This window comes from Alligator sinensis, unplaced genomic scaffold, assembly GCF_000455745.1.
Source record: "Alligator sinensis unplaced genomic scaffold, ASM45574v1 scaffold147_1, whole genome shotgun sequence".
NCBI lineage: Eukaryota > Metazoa > Chordata > Crocodylia > Alligatoridae > Alligator > Alligator sinensis.
Window position 1 is genome coordinate 1,173,581 of NW_005841847.1, and position 15,812 is coordinate 1,189,392.

Below are 15,812 nucleotides of genomic sequence, written 5' to 3' on the forward strand. Positions count from 1 at the left end.
TGGGGGTGTGGCCAGACACCAGCTGGGATGGCCCCCTGAGGCAAAGGGGGAATGGAGGGGGTTTATTCCCCCCTCTGTCCCCTCTTCCCCAACCAAGGTCTTCCTGGCCGGGTGTGAGTGGTGGAGGCAGTGGCCAGGGCTGGCAGACCCTGGCTGCAGTCCTCCGGGGGTAGAGGGGACAGAGGGGGGAAATAAACTCCTTCCCTGCCCAATTCACGTCAGGGCATGAACGACTCCTGCCTCCTGAGGCTGGGGGGGGGCACAGCAACCCCCCACAGGCAGTGGTAGCAGTATTGTCAGTGGGGGCATGGTGGCAGCAAGCGGGGACCACCCACAGGCAGCCACGGTGACATCAGTGGCAAGGGCAGCTGAGCAGCGACTGCCTGCAGGTGGCCATGGCAGTGTCAGCAGCAAGGGCAGGGGTGGCACGCGGCGACCACCCTCAGATGCCAGTGGCAGCGTCGGCAGTGGCCAGTCTCAGGCAGGACACATGCCTCCCCATTCCCGCCCCCACCCCCCCACGCATTGCCTATGCCTCAGGGGGCCATGCCAGCCGGCGTCTAACTACACCCTGCCCCTGCCACTGGAGCAGTGAGGGAGGAGTGCCCCTGACACAGGATGCTGCACCCTGGCCAGGCAGACCCCAGCTCAGGTCTGTATCAGTGAGACAGGGAAGGAAGGGGAGAATTAAACTCTCCTCTGTCCCTCATTTGCTTGAGTCTACTGCTGGGGCTGGCCACAAGCAGTGAAGGGGAGAGTGAGAAATCCCAAGCAGGGGTTGCTTTCCCCCTTCCCCTTCAGGAACACCCTGACAGGGAACTGTGCAGGCCAGGGTGGGGGTTTAAACCCCTCCCCAATCATGCGCAACCTGCCAGGGCTTGGCCATGCCCCACACCCTCAGCTCAGTTTCCCTCCAGCTGATAGGGTTGCCAACCCTCTAGGATTGTCCTGAAGTCTCCAGGTATTAGAAATAAATCTCCAGGAGACTGCTGAAAGTCACCTGGGAGATAATTGATAGGGCATTCATTAAAATAAACATTAAACGTTGAATCCGATTTATACAGTAGTCCAGTGGGGTTTTAAAATGTAATAGTAATGTGTATTTGCCTTCCTGATCTAGTCATTAATGTCATTATGTTATGTAATGAAATCTCCCAGAATAGAGTTGGCAACCCTACCAGCCGAGGGCTTGTTCTAGCACCCCCTGGCTTCTGGCTTGAGCCGCTGTAAGCATGTGGCTGCATTTCTGGAATCAAAAGTAAATGTCTCACTTGTAAATCGATTAAATCTACGACCATTAAACTAACCTGCAAAGATTGAATTGAACCTGCGAAAAGCTGGGGTTTTTTGAACATCTGTACTTAGCCTATAGGTGCATATCTATCCTACCTTCAAAAAAAATAGAAGTCATGGAATCATTTTCAACAATAACCAGGTCTTTAAAAAACAATTGCAAATATTTAATACAGACAGTTATAACCTGGAAACAAATATAGAAGTCTGAGATGTTTTGCTATCTATGAGATATTAGATTTGTTGTTCATTTGCTAATTTTTTATGTTAAATTTTATCTATGTAAAATATAGAAAAATACTGAACATCTGAACTTGCTGATAATACAATATACAATGTATTCACTTATGTATACTGGACAAGTGCATGATTCACTTAACTGAATAATAGGATGACAGTACCAGTTTATTACCTTCTGTTTACATTGTGACAAATATTGGTTATTTTATAAATCACTAAAATGCAGTTCTCAGCCCTAATTTTTGCTTTGTAGCATAATTGTGTTTCAGTTAAGTACATAATTGGTGGAATGGAGTAGTAGTCATCAATTTTCAGATTTTAAAACTGCACAAAACTGCCTAAGTTCTGTCAAGTTTGAAGGCTGCTTATTAGAGATACCTTCTTTTCCAGAACAACTTGTAAGAGGCATAAAGGAGTCATGACAAGCTTAGCACAGGCTGTTCCTATAGTTAATAAGATTGTTTACACTGAGTTTGGGTAATTGCATAGCTTTTTTTCTGCCCTGAGGCCATGCACTTAAATAGAGTATACTGTATTTGAAGGATGTGCAACTGATGGCCAAGCCAATCTCACAGCCTTTTGTTAACTCTCTGCTTTCAAAGTGAGTAAAAAGTCAGAAGCTTAATCCAGCAGTGTAGACTTCTGTCCAGGCTGTGTCTGTCTGATGGAAGTGGGCAGTGCTAGACCATCAAATATGATATAGGAATATAAAATCATGCATACGTGGGAGTTTACCATGAGTTCTTCTGATAGAGACAGATTCCACTGGAGGAAAACCTATCCCAAATTGTTTGCCTCATTTACTCTCAGACCTTATCTTTCATGAGGAAATGTTTAACAGAATTGACATTCTGTGGTTTGTGGCTTTCATATTTCTGAGAGCAACTTAGATCAGAATGCAGGAAAAAAGGTCAGTTAACCAAGTGCAGCACATGCAATACTGTAGTAAATTTTAAAGTGCTCTTAATCCACCAAATATAATCTAGGCCTATGTTTAAAAATAAAAAATGAAGAATGTAGAGTTTCCACAGCTGAAATGCATTTTTATAGTAATTGAACCAAATCTCTGTTTCTTCCTACAATATTGAGTATGCATGTAAAATACCACAACTTTTTCTGTTTGGGGGCATCAGGAAAATTGAATCTAACACATATAAGAGAACTTTGTTTATTTACAGTAAATCAGATATCTTGATGCCAAGCCCATGCATGGAATTTTTGCTATTTTTATTTCAGACTTACAGTTTATAGTCAGTAGGGGGTCAACCTTTTTGGCAGGTATGCCACAAATTTGTCCCACAACTTCCCCAAGTGACATGCTGATCTCCTTCCCCTGCCCAATTTTTGCTCTGCTTTTTACTCCTAGCCCTGTGCTTCCTGCCTGAGCTGCTGCCCTGCTTTCTGCTTACTTCCCTGTGTTCCCTACCCAATTGGCTGCTTGGCTTTCTGCTTCCTGTGCTTCCTGTGCATTGTGCTGCTTGTCCCCTTCCATGATCTGTTATGTCAGCTGCCCATGTCACTTGTGGCACCTGTGTGCAGGTTGACCACCCCTTCTTTAGACCTTGGCTAGGGACAGAAGTTACACATAAACCAGTTTAAATGATCAGAAACTGGTTTAAACCTGTAACAGAACAGAAGCTGTTATACATAACAGTGCACATGAACCAGTTTCAAAATGGCTGAAACTGGTTTAAAATAAACATGGCTGAATGTAGTATCAGACTTAACTGATTTGGGTCGAACTGGTTTATGGAACTTCTGTCCCAAACCCCTTCCTGGTTTAAATTAAACCAGAGTCCCCCAGCATCCCAGCATGCTGTGCAGCCCTGGGATGGGGTGTGCTGTCTGCTCCAGAAAGCAGGGCTGGCCCCACCCCTCTCCTCCCTAGCTGGAGTAGTGAGGGCTGGCTGACAAGCGGGCAGGGGCAAGCCCAGCTGAGGATGCAGCCCAGTCTGCAGTGGGGAGACGGGGGACTGCCCTCCCTAGGCATACCCTAGCTGGGGTCTAGGGCCGGGGGGGGTGTTAAACCCCCTTTCCCCATTCAAACTTACTGCTGGCTGCAACTGTGGACTACAAATCCCAGAGGTACCTGGAATCAGGAAGAGGAAGTGAACACACAACCAGAGAGCTGAGCTCTAGCGCCCCTCCACCCCTCCTGGTTTATGGCCTGAGCCACTGCAGGCATATGGCTGCATTTCCTGGATTAAAAGTAAATGCCTGTTCACTTCTGTTTCAGTTTAATCTGTGTATTTTAGACTAACCTGCAAAGACTGAATTGATTCAGCCTTGGGCTTTGTTAATGTCTGTACCTAGCCCTTGTGACTGACCTGCTGTTATAGCTTGACCATTTCTGTGGCTGCAGTTTGCAAGTACAGACAGCACTGAACACAGGATGCCAATTGACAGGGATTACTGGTGAAATGTCTACATAATACTAGCCTAGTCTATTAATATTAATCTAAATAATAGTAATCCACATTGTCTGCATTACTTTTTACATAGTTTTCTAGTTGGACAGAAAAAAAGCCAAATTAATTGTTGGCCAGTCTTTATGGAGGGAATAAAAACCACCAGTTTATACACATCCATACATATTCACAAATACTTTTTTCCCCAGAAAAAAGTCTATATTTGTTTACATTTTTAATTGTGTCAGATGCTAGAGGTTCTGATACAACCACTGCACTAGTATTATTCTTTTTGTCGCACATACTCCTGGTAATGGCTGGCTTGTCCAGTTTGCATGTCATGTGAATTTGTATTGCACTGGAGATTAACTGCCAAGCTCTGTGACAATTATGTTTGCTAATGTGCACATATGAGCATACAAAATTGCCATGTTTTTGAATACTCATAGAAGCAACCTACTTTTATTCTTCTTTGCTTTATCTTTTAGTTGTGTGAAAACCTGACTTTTTCTGGGGTTGGACTGTTGTTGTCCTGTAGAGGGACAGTTGGTGCTCAAAAGTTTGTCTAACATCTCGCCTAAATGTATAGTTGGTTCAATAGAATATAACACCCCAAAAAAACTCTTGCTTCTCACTGTCTTTCTCTGAATAGATAGACATGCTATACAATTTAATAGCTGAGTTGGGCAAATGAAGGGGTAATATCAGATCTCTTGTCATCTTGATTTCATGGCATTTGGACATAAATGTATCCAAAAAAAGAAACCTTTAGCTCAGTGAGTCACTGCATAAATTGTTGCTAAAATCTCTATAATTTTTGTATTTTTGTATGTTTTGTGACATAACAATGGCTGCAGACTGTAAAGTTCATTCAATTTACTGTATCTGAAATATCTTGAACTTTCTTCATTGTTTAATAAATATCCTAATCTTTCTCTTTGACCTTGAAGTCAAAATATCCTGCCCCTTCAAAAAGGTTCTGAATAGTACTAACCTGAGAAAATGAGATGCTTACTGAAAATGAGTGTGTTACTTAAACAATGCCATTTACAACTTGTTTAAGAAAAGGTGTTGAAGATTAAGCTACTTAAACACTCAAGAAACTATATACACCTCAATCGATGATGAAATATGGTCGGTTCCCCCCTACCCTGGATCAATTTTAAAGGGCTAATTTTAAGTTTAGCAAAGAGGCTTCTGTATGTGTGAAATTATGAATATATACATTGCCTAATATAAAACAGATAGCAATGAGTAACGAGTCAGGCCCACTCTCCATGACTCAAGGAACCGATCTCCCAGGACTGAAAGCAGACCACTGTGTTTGTCAGAAGACATGTCTGTTGCCATAGTCGGTCTAATAAAAGATATCACATCACCCAAAGAACCTTGTCTGCCTATTGGCATAGGAAGCATTCTAGGGGTATATTCAAACTCTCAAGAAAGGGCTATTACAGCAAGCTGGTGCTCAGAGAGGAATTCTGTGATTAGATGCTAAGTATTCTAGATCATAGATAGCTCCTTTGGTGGAGAACACCTGCAGAAAAAAGGGTATAAACAAACGTTCAAATCATCCAAATCATTACTTGGAGCCGTTTAAACTGGAATCTGGTTCTGTTGCATGCAGAAGTTCACATGGGCAGCTGGAGGTAAGTAAGTGAGAGAGGAGGGGCTGATGGGATATGGGATATGGGGGGCTGGCGGGTCCAGGGGAAGTAGCCGGGGGGGGAGAGGGGTAGTAAAAATAGGCCAAACAAGGTAGGAGGAAAATATTGAAACAGCATAGCCCCCGGGCTGTGGTGAATGGCTGAATGTCTGCCCTGGGGCTGTGCTATGAACATGTGCAGGCATTTGTTAGTTCAGGTTAACCCATTTTAGATTGGGTTAACTCAGGCCAATCTAAAGTTGGTTCACCTTTAAGAGAAACTAATTTAAATTGGACATTTCATATTTAGAGCAGTTAAAGCCCTGTAAATGCTTGCATTCTCAGCCATTTAGAGCTCCCTCAGCTTGATTAGGGTGACCTAAATGTAATACTTGTATGTACTGTAAGTGACCAGGGCTAAGTAAAGACAGTCAAAAAGCCTGAGGCTGAATTGATTCAGTCTTCACAGGTTAGTCTGAGCTGCATAGATTGAACTGATCAGCAAGTGAACAGACATTCACTTTTGATCTGGGAAATGCAGCCACATGCTTGCAAGGAGTTTGTGCCAAAACTAGTCCACCCACCCTGCAAAGCATCCTGGGATGCTGGGGGACTATGAGTTAACTTGAATCTAGAGGGGATCTGGGACAGAAGTTCAATAAATTGATTTAACCTAAATCAGTTAAGTCTGATATTACCTCCATCCAGGTTTACCGTAAACTGGTTTTGTCCATTTTGAAAGTAGTTTTATGTGCACTGAACTTCCATTGTGTTACAGATTTGAAATGGTTTCTGATCGTTTACACTGGTTTATGTGTAATGTCTGTCCCTAGAGCGGGAGTTTCTCATGCCCGTGTGGCTAAGGTAGGGGGGCGTGGTCTTTTAATTAGCAGGTGGGTGGTTTCCTTCATACATAGGTAACCAAACAGGATTTAAAAAGAGCTAGTCTCCTTTCATAAGATAAGCTTGTAGATCTGTGGGTTTACCCGGTTTACCCAGATTGGCACTGACTTAAAGTAATTTATTGATTAGTTTGTGTTTGTGCTTAGCAATATGCAAGGAAAAAGTTGTAGGCACTGTGGGCTGGACACAAAAGTGGAATCTATGACAGTACTTATGTCTTCCACATGCAGCATGAGACTAACTCTGAGTACCCGGCTATGTGCAAGAATAATTCTGTTACCCTCCCCTGGCTGCATAAGTGTCCCATTATAGGAACAGGGAGGTGTTGGCTTGTGTCGAGAAGGTGAGCTTTTTAATCGATTGATTAAATCTTCAATGAATATTTTTGTTTAAGAGTGAACTGTATGATTTAACAAAAATATGCACTTTCAGGCAATGCTGTTAGAGGTCAGCCATCTGGACTTCATAATCCAGCAAGTAAATAATTGGTCCCCACTCTGTGACATCTTTCAGATTATAACTGATCACAACAACATTAACATTTACAGAGGTGTCTCGTTCCTTCGTCACATTTCAAAGACTCTGTTCATTTTGTTTTCACGTGTTTAAATATTTATTCTGAACTTTTCACCTCCTGGTATAACCTCATAGCTTGTTGGAGCTTCTAAACCAAAATATTCTGATGTGATCTTAATGGTCTCACTGAAAATATAAACATATTGAATAAACAGCTTATGCAGAATGAAGGACTGAGTCTTTGGTCACATTCTGGTGATCTCTTATTCATTTTAAATTGTCCATGCGGCTAAAAACTGCTTTGAGATGAGCCAGCTGGCTTTTCAACCCCTCTTATCATAATCACTCTCGAGCTAGATTTTATGTAACAGGTATCATTTGATTTAAAATACATTATCTGTTTAATTTGTAGCTGCTTCGATCGGTGCATCGCCTGGTCTCCTTGGCTTACTGCTGCCTACCATTGGTGTCGTTGCCTACTTGGAATTTTGAATGTAGCTGGATTTATCTTGTCCTCCATGCAGTGCAAAGGACTCCCTTCAAACCTGTGAGGACTGCAATTCTTTTTGATTCCTGTGGCACCATCCTAAGCCAAATAAATTACACTTTAAAATTACCCTACTGATTTACTATGAACTTTAAGAGGACTGAGGCATCCAGGAACTCCTTCATCAAGTGAATCAACTTTTGAAAGGATAAGAAATGATTTTTAACTTGTTCCAATATGCCTTATAAAACACTTATGCTGATCTGTGACAGTTGCATGATTCGGTCCAATGGGGCAAGTTACAGTGTTAAAATTCAATAACATAGGCTGTACAGTGAAAGTAAAATCACCATACATAGGTGCTTTAACTTTAATAACAAATTGTGAAATATAATAGAGATTGAAATGTTGATTGTATGTGGTAAATGTAAGAGTAACTACGTCTGTCTGTACTATCCTATATGTTTTGTGTACTGCATATTTTTGAATGGCCCCTGTCATCATTTATGAGATTCCAGGATTTTAGCGATACAGTCAAAGCAAAAACATTTCATTTATTTTTGGATCTTGTTTCTTTTCCCTAATTTTTTTTTCCTTCTTCAGGCTGTTGAATATCCTTTGGGAACATCGAGTCCAAAAATGAATGATAAGGACATTTATTTTAAGGCTATTCGGCAAATTTAATTATGACTGCTAACAGTAAAGATAAATTATAAGAATTTTGCAGCACCTTAATGTTAGGCAGCTTTCTATAGCTCAACATATTGTTTTGAAAACAGTGCTGCTTAACAAAATGTTATGAATTTTTAAAACAATAATAGTTTATGTTTTGTCATACAGACAATACTAATGGCATATATGGTCTCTTATTCTATTTCTTTTACTTTGTTCAGAAAGTACCATTTCAATTTAGATAATTCAGCCTTTATATTGATGGAGGTGTGAAATGCCAGCTACAAAATAAGCAGCAGTTTTTTGGTTTGGCTTTTTAGTATTTTATTCGGATGTTGGTGTAGTGTATTACATATTTTAAAATGAAGTCCCATACAGGGTCAGCCATTGGAATAAAAAATGGTAGAATGTTTAAGTTGTTTTTTAAAACTTGAAAGATTTACAATAATAATCTAAAAGATATACAGAAAAAGGGCAAAAAAAACAAGGTAGCTCAGTCAGAAAAATATAATTCTAATATTTACTTGTTATGCTGTAGATGCGAGGTGTTACCTTCCTTTCGTGAAGGCCTACAGTTGGGAAAACTACAGGCTTTTTTTTCCAAGAACTAGATATTATTCTACTATCCTTAGTGCTGTAAATAAGAGTTTTAAAGTTCTAAGACTATTTCCCTGTTTCATATAATGCTGAAAGATATAAAGATGTTAATAAATAAAAGGCAAATACTGAATGGTCTGTCAACTCTAAATATTAATTATGAAGTTTACAAAAGGATGGTTATTCTAATAGGAGCTAGGGAATGTTTTTGTTCTGACTGTGTCTACAGTGTTTCAGTGTTTATTTTTTAAGTTGTTAAAGAAATGCAAATTCCTTTAATTTCCCATGGTGTGCTGGGAATTTAGTTTGAGTGTGAATGTTGAAAAAACACAGTGATATTGAATCAGCTGGCTCAAGTAATAGTGCAATGTCTGATGCTTCAAGAATTATAAGCTTTGAATCATATTTTATTAGCACAACCCTGCTAGCTACTTAGAAATAGATTTTATCTTTTTAGAAATGATACTGTAGAGGTCCATAATAATACTATTTACATGAAGCAGGAATAGGCCTATTAATACTTTACACCCCTTTCTTTAATTTGTATAATTTTTGTACTATATATTTACATGTAAAAGTGTAGAGTCTTCATTAAGAAATATCAATAATACTGTTTTAGTTTAATTTTAACTATTTGTTACAAGATGAAACTTTTTTAAATAGGCAAAAGCGGTAACTTCCCAATGGAGGAATTTCAAAGTGTCAAATATTACTGAGTTTCATAAATTGTATAATTATTTGAAAGAAAAATGAGCTGTCTTCATGCATAAGAGAAACTAATACTCTGTAAGCCTTCTGTACAATAGGTTATGCATTTTGTTTTGTTATATTTTGGTTTTGGTTATTTGCAGTCTGACTCATTTTTTATATAATCTACAACCACAACTAAATCTTTTGCCAAATGCATGATTGCCTTTTACTTTTTTAATATGCGGTGTAAGGAGAAAAACTGGTTAGTTTCTGCATGAAAATGATCTGGAAGGTAAAACCACTTTTTAAAAATCTGCGATACAGATGGGCTAGATTACAGCATCTCACATAGTGACCAGATAATTCCAGATTTTCATTGTTTTGCTCAACTGTACAAATTTAACTGGGACCTTCAGTTTCAAACTGTTGTCAACAAAACTAACTAATGTATCATCTGCTTTAAAATGCAAGGTTCTTAATTAAAGTTTATATAGATAGACACATTTGTTGTTTCTTTATATTTCAGGAAACTTAATATAATTTGATACTAATGAATTTTGAATTGGGTTTTTTTAGTTACTTTTTATCATTTTTTTTCAATTGAGTAGAGCAGAACCATGCTTTGTCCTTTTTATGAATGACAAATAAATTATAAATGAATAAATGTATTAATGTTGATCAAGCTACAACAGCTGTCTTTTGAATTGGACCTTGAAAATCCATGAATAGAATTAAATGAGGTGGTTACCTTTGATAGAAAAGGACTGGACTTGATGACCCACAAGTTCCCTTTCAGTCCTATGTCCTATGTTCCTAGGAATTAACAGGACGTTAATGGACTTCTTGATTGCAGAATTTCTGCTTGGCTTTGGTAAAAATGGCAGAAATAAATATATAATTTCATATCTTCAATAACAGAAAGTCTCATGCGAAAAATCTTCAGCTTTGTTACAGATAAAGATTAAGCAAGAAGAGCAATTTGTTCAGTGGTCCATTCCAATAGATATATTACAAAGAGTATCCATTCAATGAAACTGATCAGGCAGGACCAAGTTTGGCAAAAATTAATGCCTTGTGCAATCTCACTGACTTCAGGATTGGTCTTAGGTGTAAATGACCAATTTGTGAGGTACTAAGTGCCCTTTAAGAAGCAAACTCAGCTTCTCTCAGCATCAGGTCTTGAATCATACAAAAGATGGTAATAAGTACCCCTACTTCCCAACAATACTTGGCACTATTACAGCTCTTCGTTTCCTTTTACTTTTCTTGATATTACTGCAAGTTGTTCATTCCCAACCAAGAAGAAGGAGCTGGCAAAAAAGACATTAAACACTGGTGTATTTAAGTAAAAAATAGTCCCTCTTCTCTTGACCCAGAGTAAAATAAACAAATAACCCATTCAGTAATTATTTCAAAAGTAATTAACCTAGTAGCAGCTATTTTTCAGCTTGATAATACATATCAGGATAAAACCAGAGCTGCAAGGGACTGGAGGCCTTCACTACTCTTGTTAGATACATTCTGCTTTCAGGGCTTTATTTTTGTTTTATGATTCTTCTTGGCTAGCCAGACTTCAAGGTTGATAACTGTAGAAGAGGATCCAAATACTAATGTCCTTTCAGTGTGAAGTGTCTGACTGAAGATCCAATCTCCAAGTCTTTATTTGTGTCAAGATTGTGTCAAGATTAGGTTAGGTTGTATTTCCTATTGAAATGATCATCAAAATACCAGGCGTCGGATATTACCTGAAGGTTCATTTCAATTCACTGTATATTTTGAAATAGGTCCAAGAATTTTTTTAAATCGTGCTTTGACATATCTGATTAAGGGGTATTTGCTATAAGCAAGTAAGGCAGAGTAAATTGCTACAACTTTTAGCCTTTGCATGACAGTAAACTACATATCACCATTTAGTGGAACATCTATACCTGTGCTAGGATATCAGAAACCACAGAAGAATCTTCAATTTCATTCACACAACACTAATGCCCTGCACAAATAGTCTGTTCATTTCCCTGATTTTCCTCCAACTGTGCCTTATTTCTCTGTTGCTAATTTTTCTAGCTTTGTCACATGACATTTTTTTATTTTTAGGACAAGTTGGAAAAAAGAGGAATCATGAAAAGGTCCACAAGTTACATGGACAAAACGTGTGAAAAGGAAAAAAAAATCCCTATATTTAATAGAAAGAAGTGTTGTTTTTCATTTCACAAGCTGCGTCTACATGAGATGGTGACTGCACAGTAGCTCATTACTGCTGTGCAGTAGCATTGTGTGGCAGGAATCATGACATGACGCACAGTAGTAATGAGCTACTGCACAGTCAGCATTCACTACTATGAACCTCAGTCACTACTGTGCTCCGGTTATTGTGCAGTCATTACTGTTCAGTCACATGTATACAAGTACTAAATGACAGCCCAGTAACAACTGCATAGTCAGCGTCTCATGTAGATGCAGCCACAGTGTACTAATTTATTTTGTTCTGTTTTGGTTTTGCCTCCATCTGTTGCAATCAAGTCTGTACTACAAAATGTCTTGGAAATCATGTATATTTCATCCTGAAAACACCAAACACTGTTATTTAGCAATCAACTGCAAGACGCCACCTTGCAACATTTATTGAATGATCATGCCCAAGTGTTGATGGACTGGCTTAAAAGAGAATGAAGGTCATGTCACTGCTTGTCTACTTTACTCTCCAGTTTCCACATTGTGAAAACAGCAGGTACAGAAGATTTAGCTAGTGTTTAAGGTCCATTGGTAGCTTCATTTTCACTCCATTTTTTAAATAGTTCTAGCTATAGCAATGAGCCAAAAATGAACTGTTTTCTTGGGACCACCTCTATCTTGGATGTTTAGATTCAAAACTTAGAAGGTCCCAAGAAAATGGAGCCAAAGACCAAAACAAAATCCATTCTGAATTTTGTCTGTTTTACACTTTGTAAATTGTCTCTTTTATACTATGTAGAATCAATGTCGTTTTTAAAATTGTTTTGTATGGAAGAAATGCTACTGTTTTAAAATGATACCTTCAAAATATGCTGGGGTTGGAAATGAAATTATCTTGTATCACATGGCCCTTAGGAACATATTAACTAAATGAGATTATTAACTTGCTACTTTAATTGACTGCACCTTAAGATCTTTATGGAGGATCCTTCTGAAATACAGATGCACACCAACATTTGTCATGATTCTCTGCCTGCTCCATGATGCTATGCAAGTGGTGGTTCTGAGTAATGGGCCTATCACAGATCACTTTGAGGTTAAAATAGGAGTTTAGCAAGGCTGCATCCTCACTCCAACACTCTTCTTAATATTTCTAGCTGTGATGCTACATCTGGTCATCAACAAGCTTCCAGCCTGAGTGGAGCTAAACTACTAAATGGATGGTAAGCTGTTTACCACTGAGCTCCAGTGCGCTGATGATGCTGTAGTGTGTGCTTCAGAAGCAGACCTTTAGGAAATCATTGATGTCTTTACTGAGGCATACAAGAAAATGTGACTGATGCTTAACGTTCAGAAGACTAGGGTCCTCCACCAACAAGCTCCTAATGAACAGTCCCCAGCTCTGGTAATCCAAATCCACAGTGAGACCCTGGAGAACATTGAGTATTTCCTGTACGTTGGATGCTATCTCTCACAAAAGGCTGACATTGACAAAGGAATCCAACATCGCCTCAAATGTGCAACTGTAGCCTTTGGATGCCTGAATAAATGGGTGTTCAAAGATTGTGACATCAAATCTGAAACCAAGCTCATGGTTTATCAAGCAGTTATGATCCCCACCTTGCTGTATGGAGCTGAGACATGGACAACATATAGGAGATATCTAAAGTTGTTGGAGAAGTATCATCAACACTGCTTGTGGGAGATCCTTCAAACCCAGTGGGAACACAGACATATCAATGTTAGCGTCCTCCTGCAAAGAAATACCATGAGTATCGAGGTGATGTTCATCTGACATCGACTTCATTGGGCCAACCATATCATCTCCAGACTCCCAAAGCAAGTTTTATTTTCCCAGCTCAGCCAAGGCATATCTTCAAGAGAAGGGCAGAGAAAGCACTTCAGGGACGTCCTCAAAGCCAACTTTAAAAAAATTTAACATTGATGTCAACTTGTAGGATACTATCATCCAGGACCACTCCAAATGGAGGAAGAGTCTGCTGTAGGGATTGGATCTCAGTACTTTGAAACCTCCCAACAACATCAGGAGATGAAAAACAGGAATGGCAGAAAAAGTGTGTCGTGAACCAAATCAAGAATCCAGTGCAACCCACCCCATGTGAAAATACATGTTCAAGCTACAGTAGAGTCTATCAATCATAGATAGGCCTCATCAGCCATCTTCAGATACACAGATAAGACAGTCATGGAAGACATTCATTCTTGACTGTGAGGGATTGTCAAAATAGTCATTTTCGACTAGATTGTCCATGGCCTTGCTCAGCTTGGAACAGCCTAAATGCTAATAAGGCTTCCCTTATTCCTCTGCTCAGCCAGACAAAGCCAGAGTCTGGTTGCAGAAGGAAACTGCAGGCTCAGTAGTCACTTCTGTGAACGAGCAAGTGGAGAAGAGCAGGAGCCCCACCCCTGACCTGTTGAACAGAGTAGCTGTCTGGGGTCCGAGGGGAAGTAAGCTTCTCCCCAAAAAGGGAAGTAGTAATTTATTCCTATCCCAGGGAAAGCAGGATATCAGGGAAGAAACTGTGCCCCAAAAATCATCCTCTGTTCTGCTCCAAGTGTGCTGCACCTACCTATGCAGCACCTCTCACTCAGGACAGGTTGTAAAATGACAGTGTTACAACTTGTTTGCATTCAATCTGCTTTTGAGTGTGAAAAAAATTACCCTCCTTAGCCAATATACCTATGCCAGCAAAACTCCTGTTGTAGATGCAGCTGTGCTGATAAGGAATTATTTTGTTAGCCTAGTTTATGTGTTGTGGGGAGGTGGTGTCCTGAGGCCACATCAACCCTTGGGACACCTTTGATGTAGTAATAACTTTCCTCTATTCTTCCCAGTCTTTTGCAATCCTTGTGCAATCAATCAAGTGTAATCCTGTCCAGTCTGTGATGCTAGTGGTCCAGCTTGCCCTAGGTCTTTGTTTTCTTTGCCTGTCCACAGCACCCTCCAGGATGGTATTGGCAAGTGTGCTGAGCCTTTTTGTTTCATGTCCAAACCACTGCATCTTTCTTCGTCTTACAATTTCAGGTAAGGGTTTGTATTTGCTGACTTCTTGTCTGATTTGATCTTTCACAGATTTATTGTTCTATGTGCAGCGTAGGGTATGCATAGAAGTCTTCTGAAGTACACTGTTTCAAAGGTCTGAATTTGGTTTTCCAGTGCCCTAGTGAGTCCAGGTCTCACAGCCATAGAGACTTGTTGAAATGACAACAGCATATAGTAGGTGGAGTTTCATTTGCATTGTGATTTTGCTGCTAGTCCAGATTATCTTCTGCTTTCCTAGTTTTCCAGTGACAATGGGTATTCTTGCTTTTACTTCTTTTACTTCTTGTACTGTGCCAGAGTGTATTCTATTATTTAAAAATGTTTTCTCCTAACTTTTGTTCAATAAATTCCACTACAAGTCAAACACAGATCAATTTGGGTACAAACAGTTTTCCTGCAATCCTTCCAGCTCCTTTGCACACCAGCTTATTACTGAATCTTGTCCAAGAGCTCTGGACATTGCTCTATAGCACTTCCCCTGGTACTGCATATGTATTCTTATGGCTGAGGATAGTAGAGAAGAGAAAAGAGATAAACATCTCCCGGCATCAGCACTTAATGATAGATTCAGCATAAAACTCTTAACAACAGTTGTCTATTGGACCTGAAAAATTAGACTTCTCTGCATGGGAGTGGCGATAATAGACTTTCTTGCAATTTACCTAACCCCCACCCCTCTCTTCACACAACAGCTTACAGTATGGGGTCTCTAAATATTAGATCTGTGTGAAGCTTCAGTAGCTGATTCAATTGGGAGGAGATTCAACCCAATTCGGTGACCGAATCTCCAAATCCAGCTCGAACTGGGAGAGCAATTAAAAGGTCCAAATCGAATCGGAAGCCTCCGAATCAATTCAGAGAAGATTCGGCACTGCTTCGGAGATTTGGCCATAGACTAAACAGGCAACTGACACAGCTGCCTCCAGCTAGTAAGTCTGTTGTGGTGGGCAGAGGAGGGAGGGAAGGGGCATGGGGGAGGGAGGGATTGGGGCTAGGGCTTGGACAAGCTGCCCAGTTGGGGCAAGGGGCACAGGACTCAGTGAGGGGTGCGGGGGGGCATGGGATGTGAGCAGGGCAGCACTGAGGTGGGGGCTCTGCCTTTCTGCCACTTGCCCACTTCTGCCC

The 15,812-nt window shown here is 40.1% G+C and overlaps 1 protein-coding gene across 1 annotated transcript in view; it reads left to right on the forward strand.

The window, feature by feature from the left end:
- Positions 1 to 9,608, forward strand: part of CNTN1 (contactin 1) — a 189,173-nt gene extending 179,565 nt beyond the window's left edge. The window contains exon 22 of the mRNA XM_006015910.2: positions 7,418 to 9,608. Within this exon, the coding sequence (XP_006015972.2) occupies positions 7,418 to 7,497 (80 nt within the window). The 3' untranslated portion in view covers positions 7,498 to 9,608. The remainder of the gene's footprint in view (positions 1 to 7,417) is intronic.
- The last annotated feature ends 6,204 nt before the right edge of the window (positions 9,609 to 15,812 follow it).